General features: G+C 47.4%; 1 protein-coding gene across 1 annotated transcript in view; it reads left to right on the forward strand.

Moving 5' to 3' along the window:
* Nucleotides 1-16536, forward strand: part of UBE2O (ubiquitin conjugating enzyme E2 O) — a 563443-nt gene that overhangs the window by 69110 nt on the left and 477797 nt on the right. The window contains exons 3-4 of the mRNA XM_085616919.1: nt 2352-2462; nt 12631-12728. Coding sequence (XP_085473045.1) covers nt 2352-2462; nt 12631-12728 — 209 coding nt within the window. The remainder of the gene's footprint in view (nt 1-2351; nt 2463-12630; nt 12729-16536) is intronic.

Here is a 16536-nt window from a genome sequence, read left to right on the forward strand (position 1 = left end):
AAGATGCCCTTTAATTGGATGTTTCATTAAACCCACACTTATGCCAGTGTGGGATTTAATGTGCTGAGATGTTTGATACCAAAGTTCCCAGTTTTCAGTAAAGCCATTATGGTGCTTTGGAGTTCGTAATGACAAACTACCAGCAACATATGCTCTTAATGGCATTACTGCACTTGCAATGTCTAAGAATTGGTTTAGACGCTGTAGGGTTACAGGGCTCATGCACCTATACCCTCACCACTGGTGTAGTGCACCTTACTAGAGGGCTGGTGGCCCTTTGCCAGGGCAGTGGGTTGTAGACATGGCATACAGAGGTGTGCCATATCAACTTTTCACAAATCTAGTATTTAGGGGCCACCCCAACCTTGCCTCCTCAGACAAGAATCGACCAGAAGAGAAGGACCAAAGAAGCAGTGCTGAAACTAAGAAAAGGAGGACACCCACTGACTTGGCCCCAGCCCTACCGGCCTGTCCACACTGCAAAGCTGATCCAGCAAAATCCCAGTGTGCTCTGCAGCTAGCAGCCCTAAAGAACCTGAAGGACCTGTCCTGCCTACCAAACCAAATACTTTGTCTCCCGTGAGCACCGGATTTACTCACCAACAGACTCTGGCTAAAATCTACGAGTCTGTACCACTCTGCACCAGAAGCCCACGGCCCGAGTTTGAGTAGCCCAACACCACGAGGGGGGACTCACTGTTGATCCTGACGGCAGATCTGGTGATCTCTGACCTGCCTCGAATAGACTCCTGCAGCCCCTTTCTGGAGGATGCCCCCGACCACAACCGGAGAGGGTAAAAAAAAACCTGATGCCTAAAGACACCCCTGCACCAGACATCCCACGGCCTTAGGTGGTCCAACCGATGGGGTCCCTGCATCCCCAGGCATCTCAACTTACCTCTCAAACTGGTGGTCACCTCCAGAAGATCTTCATCCCCGAACCTGCAGTCTGTGGCAACCGGAAAATCCCCATTGAAAGCAACAGGGCACCAGATGCCAAAACAGCACCCAGCACCCAGCCACCCCTGCCGGTGTACTTTGGGTGCTAACTTGAATCCCCTTATGCCCAGAGCCTAACACCAGGAGTTTTGCTCCCACAACCTTATGGCCTGCTCGTGAGCAGCCACCAACCGGCGGCCCCCAATTCCCCATTGGATACCATTGGGCCTCAGCACTCTCCAGCCGGCCGCACTAGTGCCCCTGAGGGTGCTTTGAGAGTGCATCCTTGACCCTGGAGGAACCCTGGTTCTAAACCCAGAAAAACAACCCCAAAACCCAAGTACTTACCTTTAAACCGATAACCTAATTTCCTCCCATAGAACTGCATTGACCCCTTCATCTCATTGGTGCCTCGAAGAGTAGGATTTTGTTGGATGCTGTGGTGCGATGGCTACTGCTTTTGATGTGGCTTGTGCAGGGTTCTATCACCTTGTAAGCACTTCTGGTCATCTTTAACATTATCTTTGCCAAGGCCTAGGCATCACCTTGCTCTGCTTTGGCTGTTTTTGTAGTGGGGTTATTTGCTGCATCTCACATACATGTTCTTTGGCAAACCGTTGCGGCGAGCTCTGTACAATTTTGTTTAACTCAGGAGCTTAGATTTCCCCACCCACCAGAGCACACACTGGCAGCATACCTTCAAGATGACACCGTTGTATCTGCCACACTCCACATCCTGTCACAAGATGTCGTCCTGCAAACTGTCTCGGGGAGTGTGTTTTCTTCACAGGTGGGCTTTGTTCGTCCAAATCTCACTAGGCGGCTGATGTGTAATGGCTTTCAAGTGGTCCTAGTCAGCAGCTCTCTTGGTAGTCCAACACTGCTATTGAAGTTTCCCAACGTTGAGGGCTTTGTGCGCATTCTTGTGTTTCCTGTATTGTACTTGTTCACTGCTGTTAGTGCCCTTTGATCAGTGGAGTCTTAGGGCGGCATGTTCTACTTTCTTTCCTCTTCCTACACCGTCCTGTTGCACCTGGTCGTGCATATGCTAGAGCCCCTCCTCGGGCTGAAAAAGCTTTGTTTCCAGTGCTTGTTATCTCTGTTCTGTTTCTAGTGTGTCTTTCCTCCTCTAGCTCTTACTAGATCACTGTGGTGGCATGACTTTCCTGGCATGTGAAACGTAAATCGAGATGGTGAATAAATCTATATACTGCCAAATGTATAAAATAGCATTCTTTTGGATTTTCATTTTGCTTCATTTGTTGGTCAAAGTCATTCTAGGTGCTACTTTTTTGAACTTTTTGTTTCAACACTTTTAACCTGTGTAGCATTTATGAACAAAGAGTTGCATTGTTGAAAGTCCAATATGTTAAAGCACCTAAGTTAGTTATTCTGGCTTTTATTTTTATCAGGACGGCCAATGTGGAATTGTGATTGATGCAAACATCGACTGTGCAGTAAAACTGGTGGGAACAAACTGTGTCTTCTATCCAGTGAACAGCAAGCATCTGCATCATATATGGGTGAGAGCCTTTCCTTCGCTGACGGGAGCTGTTGCAGAATGGGACAGCATTGAAGGGAGCCTCAATATTTGACCCACGATTGCATTTATGAATTCCCTATGCCCTACACATAATTTTCTCTACTGAGGCCTGCCACATGATTGTGTAACTTGTTTGCTTTGTATTTGTTTTTTAATGTTTTCGGAGATGTGAGAATCTTACGTATTGATTTGACTTTTAAATGGGATATAGATTAAATTGTATGCTTCTGTAAGTAGTGATCTCATGGAATGTATTGTAAAATAACAATTTAGTGATTGTGTATGGACTCTTTGATATCCATGTTAATTTAGAGGTGCGATCTGTTTCACCTTCACAAAGTTTTCGCAAGTAGACTATCCAGGGGGCGCTAGGTGGCGCACATCCAAGATGACCGCACACCTGTGAGGCTCAGGAAGCTTGGTGACCAAATTCGCTATTTATCCTCACTCAACCGTCCGCACTGTGAAGTGCCACTATCTACCTGTTCTCTAAACCATCCGGCACCTCTGGGGGGGGCGGGGGGGGGGGGGGGGGAGAATCACGGCTCTCCCGGCCCCAGAAGATACTTAAATCTGATTCTAGAACTGCTGCGACCACCGGGGATGGAGGGCCTGGAGGCCCGAACGGCAGCCGCCGCCACTCGAGCCCCCGGGATTCCACGTGGTGGAGGGATCTGGCTGCAACCAGCCTACTTTCTGCCAGTCCCACTTGTGAAGACCTGCTCCCCGCCTAATCGCTCCCTACCGAGATTGCCGGCGTCTCATGCAGCGGCATGGGCATTGGACGCCGGAGGAGACGTGGTAGGATGCCCGGCATGCAATCTCTGCTGTTGGGGTCGCGCCGTTCTTTCCTACCGCTTCTTAACACACGCAGTGAAATCCACACGAACCCAAGTACTCGTCTCGGGACTGCTGCTGCCCACTGAGCCGCCCCCTGGGGGCCCCTGACAGGCGGGCTGGGCGCTATTGAAGGAGAGTGCATACCACACGTCTTCCCAGCACACCACACCGAGGGTGGCGCTATCTTGACGGGCTGGCTGGTTGCTTCATTACTGCATAGATGCGGTTGCCTCGTCCATAGCGCACCATTTGACGTCCTGCGGCTCTGCCCGCCTGCCTGATTTCCCAAGATACTAACTCTAACTTCTCTAAAAGACACCACAAGGGCACTCCTTTACATTTGTGCGATTACCGGCGGACCTGGTGTGAGTGTTGTACATCTCCCAGACTGGGCCTATTGACGGTGACACGCTCTGCAGTATCAAGTGCCCACCCATAATCGCACACCAGCACTTTGATCTTTCCTATGGAACTAGGCCACACGGAGGAAGCAGTTGGGCCTTGAAGTGCCACATACGAGACCAGGTGCTGCCGTTTGGGACACAGAGGGGGTTGGTACTGGTACGCTGCTCTCGATCGATCTATCACCTGAGAGTACTGGCCATGACGAGCCCGCGCTTTCCTGGCCGACAATACTGCATCCACGCTTCGACAGCTGACAGTCAGAAGACACCTGCCCATCTATACTGTTGTGGTATCTAAATATATTGTGGAAGACAATGGGGAAACCTGGTGGGCGCCAACCTAGGCTCACCTTTGAGAACAAAAAATTGGCTGGGTTCAAACTGGAACGGCATTGTGAACAAAAAAACAATGGTTTTAGGCCCAGATCTCTGTACTGGGGTGAATGTATGACATTGTTCTGCATTCTGTCCATCAACTGATGTTTTTGCATTTGTCACCTTTGAGAACAAAAAAAACACTACACGGTCCACCTCTGTGGACTCCGGGCAGGCCAGTACAGACCAGGCATCACCACCCTCTTCATCCTCAGATGATGACGTGAAGACACTACTCCTGGCCGTTCAGCACAGCCTCACTGACATCTCCGGCAAAATGGACACAAACAGCCTGTTAAATTGCCTTGTCCAGAAAGTCGACAAACATGATGGACAGCTGCAGGAAGCTGAGCGCTGTATATCTGAGAACGAAGATGCCACCACACAGATGCAACAGATGTCGCAAATGGACAAACTGCTTAAAGTAATCGCGGCCAAAAATAAAGACATAGAAGCTAGGAGCCGCTGGAACAATATTCGCATTATAGGCATTCCTGAAAGCACAAATACGGGGCGCATAGAGTACTATATTGAGCGCCTCCTGACTGGTACCTTCGGTGCAGCTTCTTCTCATCCAGGGGATACTCACAAGCTTCTCAACACCGCATTTCCCACAGCCAGGCAAGTGTCTTCTCTTCCGGGGTCGATGGCTTTGTGCATTTACATTGTCCCCAATGCACGTCTTCACATGCGACCGCTGCTAGAGGATCAGTGGTCACAGAGGTCTGGCCGATGGGACGATCTCCTCTCCCTTCACCAAGCGGCCAAAGACTCCATCAGGTGGTGGATGAAACGCTCCCATCTACTTCACGGCGTTCCTTTCCATCAAGCGCCACCGACAGACAGTGGTCACGGATGCCTCCATGCAGGGCTGGGTCATATGGGCCAGCTTCAAGTACAAGGTCTCTGGTCCAATATCGAACAGAGTTATCACATCAACTTCTTGGAGCTCCAAGCGGTTCATCTCGCGCTCAAATCCCTGTACCCGTCCCTCCACACCAACCATGTGCAGGTTCAGACAGACAACACCACAACTATGTTCTATCTGAACAAGCAAGGAGGCACCAGATCTCGAGTCTTGTCTCTGGAGGCTCAGTCCATCTGGAGATGGCTTCTGGCGAGAGACCTGTCGATCATCGCTGTTCACCTGCCACGGACCCTGAACGTGCAGGCAGACGGCCTCAGCAGAGACTTCGTCGAAGCGCACGACTGGGTGCTCAACGAAGGCGTCGCTCAAGAGATCTTCCGGCTGTGGGGAATACCGGACATCGATCTCTTTGCAGACACGGCAAACACAAAATGCCCCGTCTTCGCCTCCAGGTTCCCCCAACGGGGGTCTCAGGGGAACGCACTTTTGATCAGCTGGTCCAGGACTTTGCTATACGCTTTTCTTCCTCCTCCCCCTCATCCCAGCTGTGATACAAAAATTCTACAGGGCCAGGACTCGGATGATCCTAATAGCCCCGGAGTGGCCCCGCTAATGGTGGTACCTGGACCTACTCCAGCTGTCTTGAGGTGCCACACCGGAGGTTGCCTTGCCTTCCGGACTTGCTGACCAAGGACAAGGGGAGAGTGTTCCATCCCAACCTCCCCTCCCTCCGGTCGGTTGACAGCATGGCTCCTGAATTCGTCCAGTATGTGCATTTAGATCTTCCACCGGACTGTATGAGCATCCTCCGGGAAGCGAAAAGACCCTCTACTAGGAAGTCTTATGCCTTAAAGTGGAAGAGATTCTGTATTTGGTGTAGGGATAACGCCCTTGATCCGATCCGGGGTCAAGAACAGGTTATCTTTCCCTACTTACTGTACTTGGCGAAGTTAAAATACTCTTCCATCAGAGTCCACTTAGCTGCGATCACAGCTTATAGGAAATCTCCTACCCAGACCTCATTCTTCCAGATGCCAGTGGTTAAGGATTTCTTAGAGGGGCTTAAGAAAGTATTTCCACCAGTGAGGTCTCCTTCCCCCTCATGGGAACTCAACATTGTACTCTCCAAGCTGATGGGATCCCCTTTCGAACCTATCCATAGGGCATCCTTGCAACACCTGACCTGGAAGGCTGCCTTCTTGGTGGCAATCACGTCTGCCCGCAGGGTGAGCGAAATTCAGGCCCTCTGCTGCAAGGAACCTTACACGGTTTTCCATGCTAATAGTGGTGCTCCGTACTCATCCGAGCTTCCTGCTCAAGGTGGTCTCGGACTTCCACATTAATCAGGTGATCACGTTGCCCACCTTTTTTCTCAGTCAACCACTCCCCCGGAGAGAGCCTTACATTCTCTTGATCTCCGGAGGGTATTGAAATTTTATCTGGCTAAGACCCTTCCACTTACAAAGTCCGACAGGCTCTTGTTAATTACGGGCCCACTAACACAGGGCTGGCTGCTTCCAAGAGGTCCATTTCTAGATGGATTGTCTCATGTATAGCCTTGGCTTACCAACTGTCCCATAAGGTTTTGCAGGGTAGACCTAGAGCACACTCTCTACTCGAGGGAAGGCTTCGACTGTAGCTCTCCTTCGCAATGTTCCCATGTCTGAGATTTGCAAAGCGGCTACATGGCGCTCAGTACATACTTTTACGCGCCATTATTGCCTAGATTAAAACGCACAGGCCGACGCCCAGGTGGGGCAGGCTTCTTTGAGGAACTTGTTTGCAGGACTGTTATGTGATGTGACTGCACGTTTTAAATGCTCTAGTGCTCGTCCGCGAGACTTTGGGTATGGGCTTGCTAATCTATTCATAGATTATGACTATTGATGAGTATCCCCTGGATGAGAAGGATTAGTTACTTACCTGTAATCCTAGTTCTCATCCAGGGGTATACTCATCAAAGTCATAAGCGACCCATCCACCTCCCCGGACGAGCATTGTTCTCCTTAAGGTATTGTTTTTGGAATACAGATATGTTCAGGTGCGAATGCACCGCCAAAAAGAACTGGCCCAGCTGCCACCTGTAGTGCATCATGGGAGCAGGGGGTCTCCTGCAGGTCTTAAAGGCACGGTCCCCCTACTCTAATGCCTTAAAGGCAAGGTGTCAGTTTTCTTTGTTTCTTTATACTCTACTGCAGCCTACAGGCGAATGCCTACAATTGCAAGTTTGCTTTATGGCAATAAAGCAGTGCTGTGTTACAATTGGCTTGGTGCTTCCTTTTTTCCTTATGGGTTAGGGGGCACTGCTATGCAAACCTATGTAATTTACAGCATTACCATGTTTGAAACATTTTAGGCTGTATGTATATGTTTTCACATATGCATATATATGTATTTTCTATATGCTCCGGGATCCCGCACATGGACGGGGATTATTCATAGACTATGACTTTGAGGATACCCCTGGGTGAGAACTAGGATTACAGGTAAGTAACTAATCCTTTTTCACCGCAGCTGGTGGTGGAACGTGCCCATTGGTTCCTTTGTCCTCTGCCTCCGCCAGGCAAAACTCCGCGGCCCATTGTAGCCCTTCTCTTGAAATATTGCCAGTGTGATGCGGCATGGAAGAATGCTCGAACAGAAAACAATGCAATTAGAAGGTACTACGTTTAGCATATATCCGCACTTCACTATAGCAGTGCAGGAGGCGCGCCGCAAATTCCTCCCCGTCAAACAAACTGTGCAAGGCTCAACCCTCATGTACCCTGCACAACTTCGGATTCCGAGTCATGGCAAACGCATCTTCTGCACGAATCCGGAACAAGTGGAGGACTTTCTGAAGACCAACCAACGATGTTCGCCACGACAGAACGGTGCTTCCAGATCCCCCTACCGCATCCTTGACCTGACCGAGGCTTCGTGGACATAGCTGTACTGACCCAGTGATACTCCTCCCGCCTTTGATTTTGCTGAAATGTTTCACTCCGAAGTTGGGATTTGCAGCATCCGCCCCCGCTCTGATGGGGCCCCTATAGACCCTCAGACGGAACTCTTCTACAAGATGGTCACAGACAGCTAAGTGCCCCTTTGGGCTTTGAACAATATTTGTGGTTTGACTACTTTTTTTTCCTTTTTTTCCTAGTGGTAGACTTGCACCATACACCGCCAAGCACCCCCCCCCCCGTCACTCTGACATTCGGCACTGCAGCTAGAGGTTGGGAACGGAAAGGTTTATGGCCCACTGGCCCCTTGACACCCCCCCCGTGGAGGTCCCCCACATTGTCCCTTCTATGTTTCTTATTGTTTTTTTTTTTTATTGCTTTGCTGGCTTTATTTGGTCTCGATAAAATGGCCATACTGTTTTATTGTATTGGGTGGGCCACTTTGTACCGGCATGTTTGGGGTGCTGTTGTGGGTGTAGGTGGCACGGGGGTTTGTCAGTTGCGGCAATGCAGACACGCTGAGGTTGTTTTTAAAGGGTGGGAGTGAGTTGAGAATGTTAGGCTTTACTGTTATGTATACTCACGAGGCACACTTATATTTGTGAAGAAAAATACACCCTTCGCACTAGAAGGCACATTTAGAGATCCCTCCGGTCGGAGTTGCCTGCTCTGGGGTACACCCGGCACACAATCTGTCACCCTAGCTTGCTGTTACGACCCCAACATGGATGACCCAGGCTATTTCACTACTCTCTGGGGACAGATACTCAAGGTGGGGGTCCACTCACGTCATATGGGGCGGAGATTTTTACACTACCATGCGCCCATCCATGGATCGATCCAATCCCCTTCCTCACCATTACACAAACACCCAAGACACCCTTTCTGGTTTATTCCTCGATCACGGACTCATTGATGCATGGCAATGCGTACATCCAACCGACAGGGAGGGCACCTTTTTATGCAGCTGGGCACTCAACTTGGTCGAGGCGTGATTACTGGCTATGCTCCTGGGGAGTGGGCCCTTGGATCCACTCGGCAGAGCATTTAGCGCGCACATACTCAGACCATGCGTCGGTATGCCTAGAGATAGCCCCCCCCTAACTTAATTGCTACCCAACTCTATTGGAGATTGGTGCTGGGGGCACTGCTGGATACTGTCTTTCAGGCTGAAATCGGAGAGATTACCGAACTTTTTTGCTAGAAATAAGGGCTCGGTTACCCACGTGGGCACTATTTGGGAGGCTTTTAAAGCCACTATATGTGGTTCATGCACGTCGAAGAGCTTTTGGGGTACTCAAAGACATCTGCAGAAGTCTGGGACGCCTAGAAACTGAGATGGAGCAACTTGAAACCGAAATCTGGAGTGCGGGGTCCGGTGCACAGAGGGCCACACTCCGAGAAAGAATTAGACTACACTACCACTGCAAATCGGGAAGTCAAATTTAGAGGCAAATATTTTATTGCCCATCGGTACGGTGAGGGCGAGCGACCCGGCCAAGCACTGGCGTACGATATTAGACAACCTCGCTTCTCTAACTATATCTTGGATGTGGTTGATGGAAATGGGATACGACACAGGGATAGTCTCGACATTTTTATTACTTTTACTACATACTTTGCCGATCTTTATAGGTCGCGCCGCATCTCTTCCCCTGATTTTTCTCACTACCTTACAGATATAGTGCTGGGATGGCTGGGTGACCACCATCTGGAATTTTTGGCGACATCATTTGGGGACGACTAACTTTGCGAAGCCATCATGCAGATGAAATCGGGCAAGGCGCCAGGGTCTGATGGCCTTCCCATAGATTTCTACAAAACCTATATTGGTCAACTTCTTCCAGTGTTAAAAGAAGTGTTTCTAGAGGCTCAGGAGACCCAGATTCTGCCCGCTTCAATGAGCGAGGCACTGATCATCTCGTTACTGAAGCCGGGCAAACCTGCGGACCAATGTGAGTCCTATCGGCCCCTTTCTCTAATAAACTCTGGCACAAAAATCCTTGCTAAACTCATAGCAAATAGTCTCAACCTTGTAATGGAGAATCTTGTTCTGCCGGATCAAGCGGGGTTCATCCCAGGAAGGGCGACCTCTCACAACCTTAGGACGCTCTTCTCGATCCTTCATACTGTTGACCCGAAATTGGCTCTAGGTGCGGTATTTCTCAACACCACAAAAGCCTTTGATTCTGTGGAATGAGACTACCGGTTTACTATATTGCAATGTATGGGGCTCCCTGTGGGTTTTTTGGCCTGGGTCCGACTTCTCTATACTTCACCGAAAGCAAAGGTACTTATAAACTGGCATGTCTCCCCCTCGATCTCCCTCTCTCGTGGCACTCGACAGGGCTGCCCACTGTCACCCCTTCTTTTCGCCCTGGCCATGGAGCCGTTGGCAGCTAAGATCAGGCAACATCATCACGAAAAAGGCTTTCGTTGCTTTCTCCGCCCAGTCCTCGTTTCCCTTTACGCTGACGTCACCCTATATATTAAGGAAACGCACCAAAACCTCAATCCGCTATTTCGAGAATTCGTCAAATTCGGCGGCCAATCCGGTATCCATATCAACTGGGCCAAATCCCAGATCTTCCCACTTACCGCTGCAGCCACACCATTCGAAACAGATTTCCCCATCAAGTGGTGCTCTGATGATGCACAGTACTTAGGAATACGTATTGCGAAGAGCTGATGAGACTCAATTACGGGTGTACGATGGAACATGTTACTGGATGTATCACAAGATGGATTGCGCTTCCCCTGACCATGGCTGGCCGCATCTCCCTCATTAAAATGATAATACTTCCCAAATTTTTGTCTTTATTTCTCAACATCCCATACGACCCCGGCTGACCTTTTTTCACCTCCCTCCGTTCTGAGTTGATTTGACTAGTGTGGGGTGGTAAGCAACCTCTCATACAATGGGACGCACTTATGCGACCATACTCGCAGGGGGGTTTTGATATTCCCAAATTTTAATTATACTATATATGTGTCCAGGCACATTATTCCCATTTCTGGTTTCACCCCCGGTGTACACCCCATGTTGCTACTGAACACTGGCTCGCAGACCCTATTCCTTTGGAAGTTGTCATACTATCCAGGGGTGAGGCACATGGGCCTCAGCCGTCTTCTGTGGTCTGCACGATCAAAGCATGGTCCTGTATTACCGATTACACGCTAACGCCCTGCCTGTATTTCCCACTACTCCCTCTCGGCTATCATCCAGGGCGATCATTATTGCAAGAGGGTATATTTAAGAAAGTTGCTACTACCCGTCGCATCCACTGCTGGGGTGACTTGTACCTTAATGGCAAATTCCGCACTCTCCTGCATCTCTCTCCAGACCCCCCTCCCTCTACTATGGAAACCTTCCTATATGCCCGCCTTAGACTTGGGATTAGAGACTGCACCCCATCATACCCACTGGAACCTACAGTTGTGGCCCCTCTGCACCAGGTCCTCCACTCACTCACTGTCTCACACTTAGTATCCACACTCTATCACAGTTTATATGTTGACGCTGAATACCCCTAATGCGCAGCCCAAACTAAATGGGCTATTGAACTGGAACACATCACAGACGCACAGTGGTCTTTCTGCTGTACACAAACTGCACAAATCTCCTCGAACAGCAGGCTACTACACCCCAGTAAAACTCCACAGATTTGGCTTACACGATACAAATAGATGTGATAGATGCAAGACAGAAGCCGAGGACTTTCTCCACCTAGCTTGGGGTTGCCCGACTGTGCACACATACTGGCAACAGGTCTTCACGGCTTTGGATTGCATGATTTTAATGCCTCTTTCGAGGTCCCCTATTATAGCCCTACTGGGCTACACTGAGCAGATTCCGGTTAAACATCGCAAGTTTGTGTCCTTTAGTTGGGTTCTAGCCAAGTGTCGCGTGGCCTGTAGATGGGGTCGGGGCGTGCCCCCAATTTCAAGGACTGGCTTGGGGATATGATACTATGGTAGGACCAAACCTGTACGTATGCTGAACTCATCCCACTCTCCTTACGGCCCTGTGGCATATGGGGCCCACTTCAGGCCTATCTGTTGGAACACCCAGATCACATTCAATAAGCGTCCTGATGCTCCCATTAACCAACATATGCTTGTCCTACCCTACACTATACAAGATCTTTCCTTGAACATTCCTCTGTGTAAACCACTCTTTCCTACACCCCCCAGGGCTGCACATCAGTTTGTCACATTCCGATGCAAGAATGCTGTGAAGCCATTGTAGATGCGTATAACTGTCCTATTTACCTAATGTATTTGATCATGTTGTTCCACATGCCATCCTACCTATTGATCTCTCTTCTGTTGTTCCCTTGCTGTACGTACACTGCATATGCTAAACCTGTATATGTGCATTGTCAATGAAAAATAATAAAGATAAAAAAAAGTAGACTATCCAATCACTAGAAAAGTGCATGAGCTTTGAAGGTGCATTTTCATGTGGCTGGAAAACAAAGTGAGAACTTGCTGTGGGACTTTTCGTCTTGTCATGCACTCTGCCATTCATGCTCTCCTACCCTTATTTTTGTAACTCCAATCTCTTTATTGGGGCAGGTGTAGCTTTATAACTGGATGTATCCAGGTGGAATCAATGTAAAATTGGTTCCCAACCAGCTTTGAAAGAGAGAACCAGGACTAGGAGTACCTTGAACACTGGTACTGTAATGTTTTACATGCTGTCTTTCTGTTTTTTAGCCCTTTATGTATGGAGATTACATAGCATATGACTGTTGGCTGGGGAAAGTCTACAATTTGAAGACCCAGATAATTCTCAAGCTGTCCAACGGAGCCAGGTACAAGGCATTTGTTGTTTTGCCACCTCTCTTGCTAGAGGTGGATATTGTCTTAATATTTTTTTTCTTTTTCATTTTTTGTGTTCAGGTTACAAATGGCCCGAACACGAGGAATGCGTAATTGTATTAAATTGTTTGACATTCTTGCATTCCACTATTGTCCCTCCACCATTGCCTTTCTGCACTATCTATCCTATTACTAGACTGATCAGTCAACACAGTCTGGTTCTCTTCTGGCCCCATAAGACCACTTGTAAAACCACCAGCACTCTTTTCTAGAATATTGGCCTGTGTCTTCTAAAATGTGACTGGTACCTTAGATGCTGGTACCTATGTAAGATGATGCAGCAGGAAAACTTATTGTCCTGTATTCATGTCAGTTTTTACAGTGCACTTAATTTAATTTTTCTCTTGACTGTTATCTAATTGTTTACTGAATTGTGGACCTCGATTCTTGCTACTCTGCCATTTGGCAAGGGGCTGTGGTGGTGTCGGTGTGAAATCCATTAGGCCCACCTGCTGTCGAGGTTCAGCCTTGTAAGCTGGGGCAAAGTATCAGTGACATGTCTGCATGCAAAATGTGTCCCCAAATAACAAGGGCTTTACCCCCTGGGATAGATTATGTTTTTCAGTCAACTGATTTGAAGTAACCTTTCAGACACTTTAATAATGTGTTTGATGAAGGGAATGCATTCCAAATCGTGAATAAAGAACGTTAATTTGTAAATTAACATTGTCTGCTGAGCAATCTCCTTGCCCGATTGAATTGATAATGGAGAGGTTGAAGAGTGTACAGGATGAAGTTAGCTTTTCTTTTAAACATCTTTAAATGTGTACAATTCTTGATGTCGCTGCATATTTCTATGGCGTTTCAGCTGGGGTAGAACTCTGTACCTTGCCCATAAAATCTGAAATGTAGCAGTAAAAAATACTTGGAAGAAAAACCAAGCTTGTGGGGTTAACAAAAGTCAACAAGAAATGTATTCTAGCAGTGTTTGGCTACGCTTTTCTGCAAAGGTTACAAGGCAGAAGATAAACGGTGTATTAAAAAATGGAAGTAGGTTTACTAATGATACTTTTGGCAGAATCATCTAAGTGTGGGACAAGTTATCTGCTAGATACTCTAAATACAAACCAGGATATTTTCTATATATTTAAATGTGGTTAGTCAGGGAAGGAAAGGCAGTAAATTAAACCTGTTAAATAGACTCTACTTTAGTTTTTACCCAGATTACTGTTTTCAAAGGTCTTGGATGTAAGGCTGGTTTGTTTCTTCTAAAACCATGGGTAGAAAAATAACTAAAGCTTTTAACGTTTACAGTATTTGTGCCCAGGACGGTTTATTGACTGTTGGAGTGATCTTTATCCTTATTTTAAGAAGAAACGAGCACCGCCCAAAGAAACAAGTTAAATAGAAATCCTAACCGGTTTCTATTGATGGTCTGTTATGAGCCATTTAAACACAAAATGTTTCCATAGAGAAATAGAGGGCTATTCAGGATTATTCAGGGAACTGCTAGGTAAACATGGAAAGAGGTACGCTTGGATTTTTTAAAACATTTTTTAGTAATGAAATGGTAATGCTCCTGGACAGTTTACAGTAATCTAGTTACATCAGTTTTTCTAAACCTGGTATAAGGCAACAAGCAGAAAGAGCTTGCGGTTGACTGGTTACTCAAGTATCTATTGAAAATTCAAAATCTTGTAATAGATTGGCAATGGTGTGAGGATTGGCAGTTATGATACAGCTCCATGAAGGCTTTTCTATAAAGCACAGAAGTTAATGTATATGTGAATCCTGTTGAAGATGATGCGGTTAAATTGTGTATGGACTGCTTAGTGCCTTTTCTGTCAGGTTACGATCTTTCTCTTCCAGGCGATCTTAATCAATAGTCATAAACGGTGAATAGTATCACCAACGTGTGGGTACCCTGGAGCACTTCTTCAAGAATAAAATCTGTGTGTGGGGTAGAAAAAGTATCTGTTCCATTTTATAAAAATCATAAAAGTACATCTAATCATAGACGTACAATTCAGAGAATTCCAAATTCCCATTATAAAAATAAAATTCTAAACCATCAATGTGCAGATCAATGAAAAAGAATTTGACTGTCCCTGAAGACTCTGCTCGATATAGGCTATATCCAGAATTTATCACAGCTGAGAATAGTAAATTGTATACACTGAAATGCTGGATAAAGTGCTGTGTGCAGTATTTCATCATTGTAATTGCTATGTAAGAATTTCTTTACAATAATGGTTAAAATTTGCCATTAATTCAAATCTTTACCCATTATGAAGATACGGTTACTATTTTTTTCCTTTTTTTCTCTTTCTTCTAAAAACACAAACGCTTCACATACAGTTTGATTTAAAAGAAAGGTACACCTATCACCTGAAACGATACTCATTGAGAGCTATGTTCAAGGTTTATGGCACAGCTATATTGGTGTCGGTAATATGCTTAATAAAGTATCAAGTGCAGTATTTCATTGTTCTAATTACTACATATAAAATTCATTGCAAGAATTGATGTAGTTAATCAGAGATTTAATCTACAGAAACTCTTGAGGCTTGTAAAGTAGTTGAATTGCTCGAACTGTTCCATAACAACGAATAAACCTAAAACAGTCACATGCGATACATCATAATTAGTTCAGTTGTTGCCCAAGGTTTTCAGCATCCTAGATCTTAGTCTCAATGCATATAATAGATATCTAGACACAGTGAAAGTTAAGTACTCCGTGCAGTCGCTTTTTTAAAATCTTCATAATCTCAAGCAATTTATTTGTGGCGAATTCTACAAATTAACCATGTTCTTCTTCTGTGTGTGTACTTGGTACAAAAGTTTCAAGTTCACCCTTACCTGCAGGACAACTGGGCGAGATGTTGGTGCCCCTCCAGTTATTGCAAAATCTGTTCACAGATAGGATACTGTACCTAAATTTGAGGTATAGAGATTTAACCAATGGGGGTGCTATGCGATTTAGAAATTATTTTTGGTGCAGGTTGTCTTTGCATCGCAAAAAGCTGCTTGTCGGCTGCCCTGCTGTTCCTTTATTTATTAGCCATGTGTCATTGACCTAGAGCCAGTATCTTTTTGAGAATGGCCAAAATCCTTTTTAGGTCTCGCTGGCTTTGCAGCGCGAAGCGCTGCCGCCAACGAGAACTATTGTTGCCGTGATGCCGCGCAGCGATAGGGGTCTGGACGCGCTTCTGAGACGTGCTTGCGCAGACGCACACACAGACACCCGCGCGCGCACACACCCCGCCGCTGCCGACACCCCCCCCCCCCTGCCGACCCCCCCCCCTGCCTACCCCCCCTGCCTACCCCCACCCCCCCACCCCCACCCCCCCTGCCTACCCCCCCCCCCCCCTACCCCCCCCCCCCCCCTGCCTCACCCCCCCCCCCCCCCCCCCGCATCCGCGGCTGCCTAACGCGCGTGCACACACCTTGCCGGCGCCCCCGTACAACAAGCATTGGCAAAGCCAATAGATCTCGCCTTTGAGACTATTGGTTCATCCATTGCCTTTGAATGATGCTCTTCAACACCTTTAACTCGCACATTTCCTTCCTACAGCACTATTTCTAGCTGTGGGGTCGAAAGGGATCTTCGCCCCACTGCAGCCCGCAAAGGGAGTCTGGAGGAGCTGGCACCCAAATGCGGAAGGTCTCTTTCACCCTCCCAAAATATCATTTTCTGTTTCTTCCCCCTTGCACTTGCTTGCTGTTGGTCTGCCCTTCTCCGGTGATGCTCTTCACCCCCTCCGCTGCTGCTTCCGCTGCCCCGGACCCTCCATGCTTCTT

This window comes from Triturus cristatus, chromosome 7 (assembly GCF_964204655.1).
Source record: "Triturus cristatus chromosome 7, aTriCri1.1, whole genome shotgun sequence".
Taxonomy (NCBI): Eukaryota; Metazoa; Chordata; class Amphibia; order Caudata; family Salamandridae; genus Triturus; species Triturus cristatus.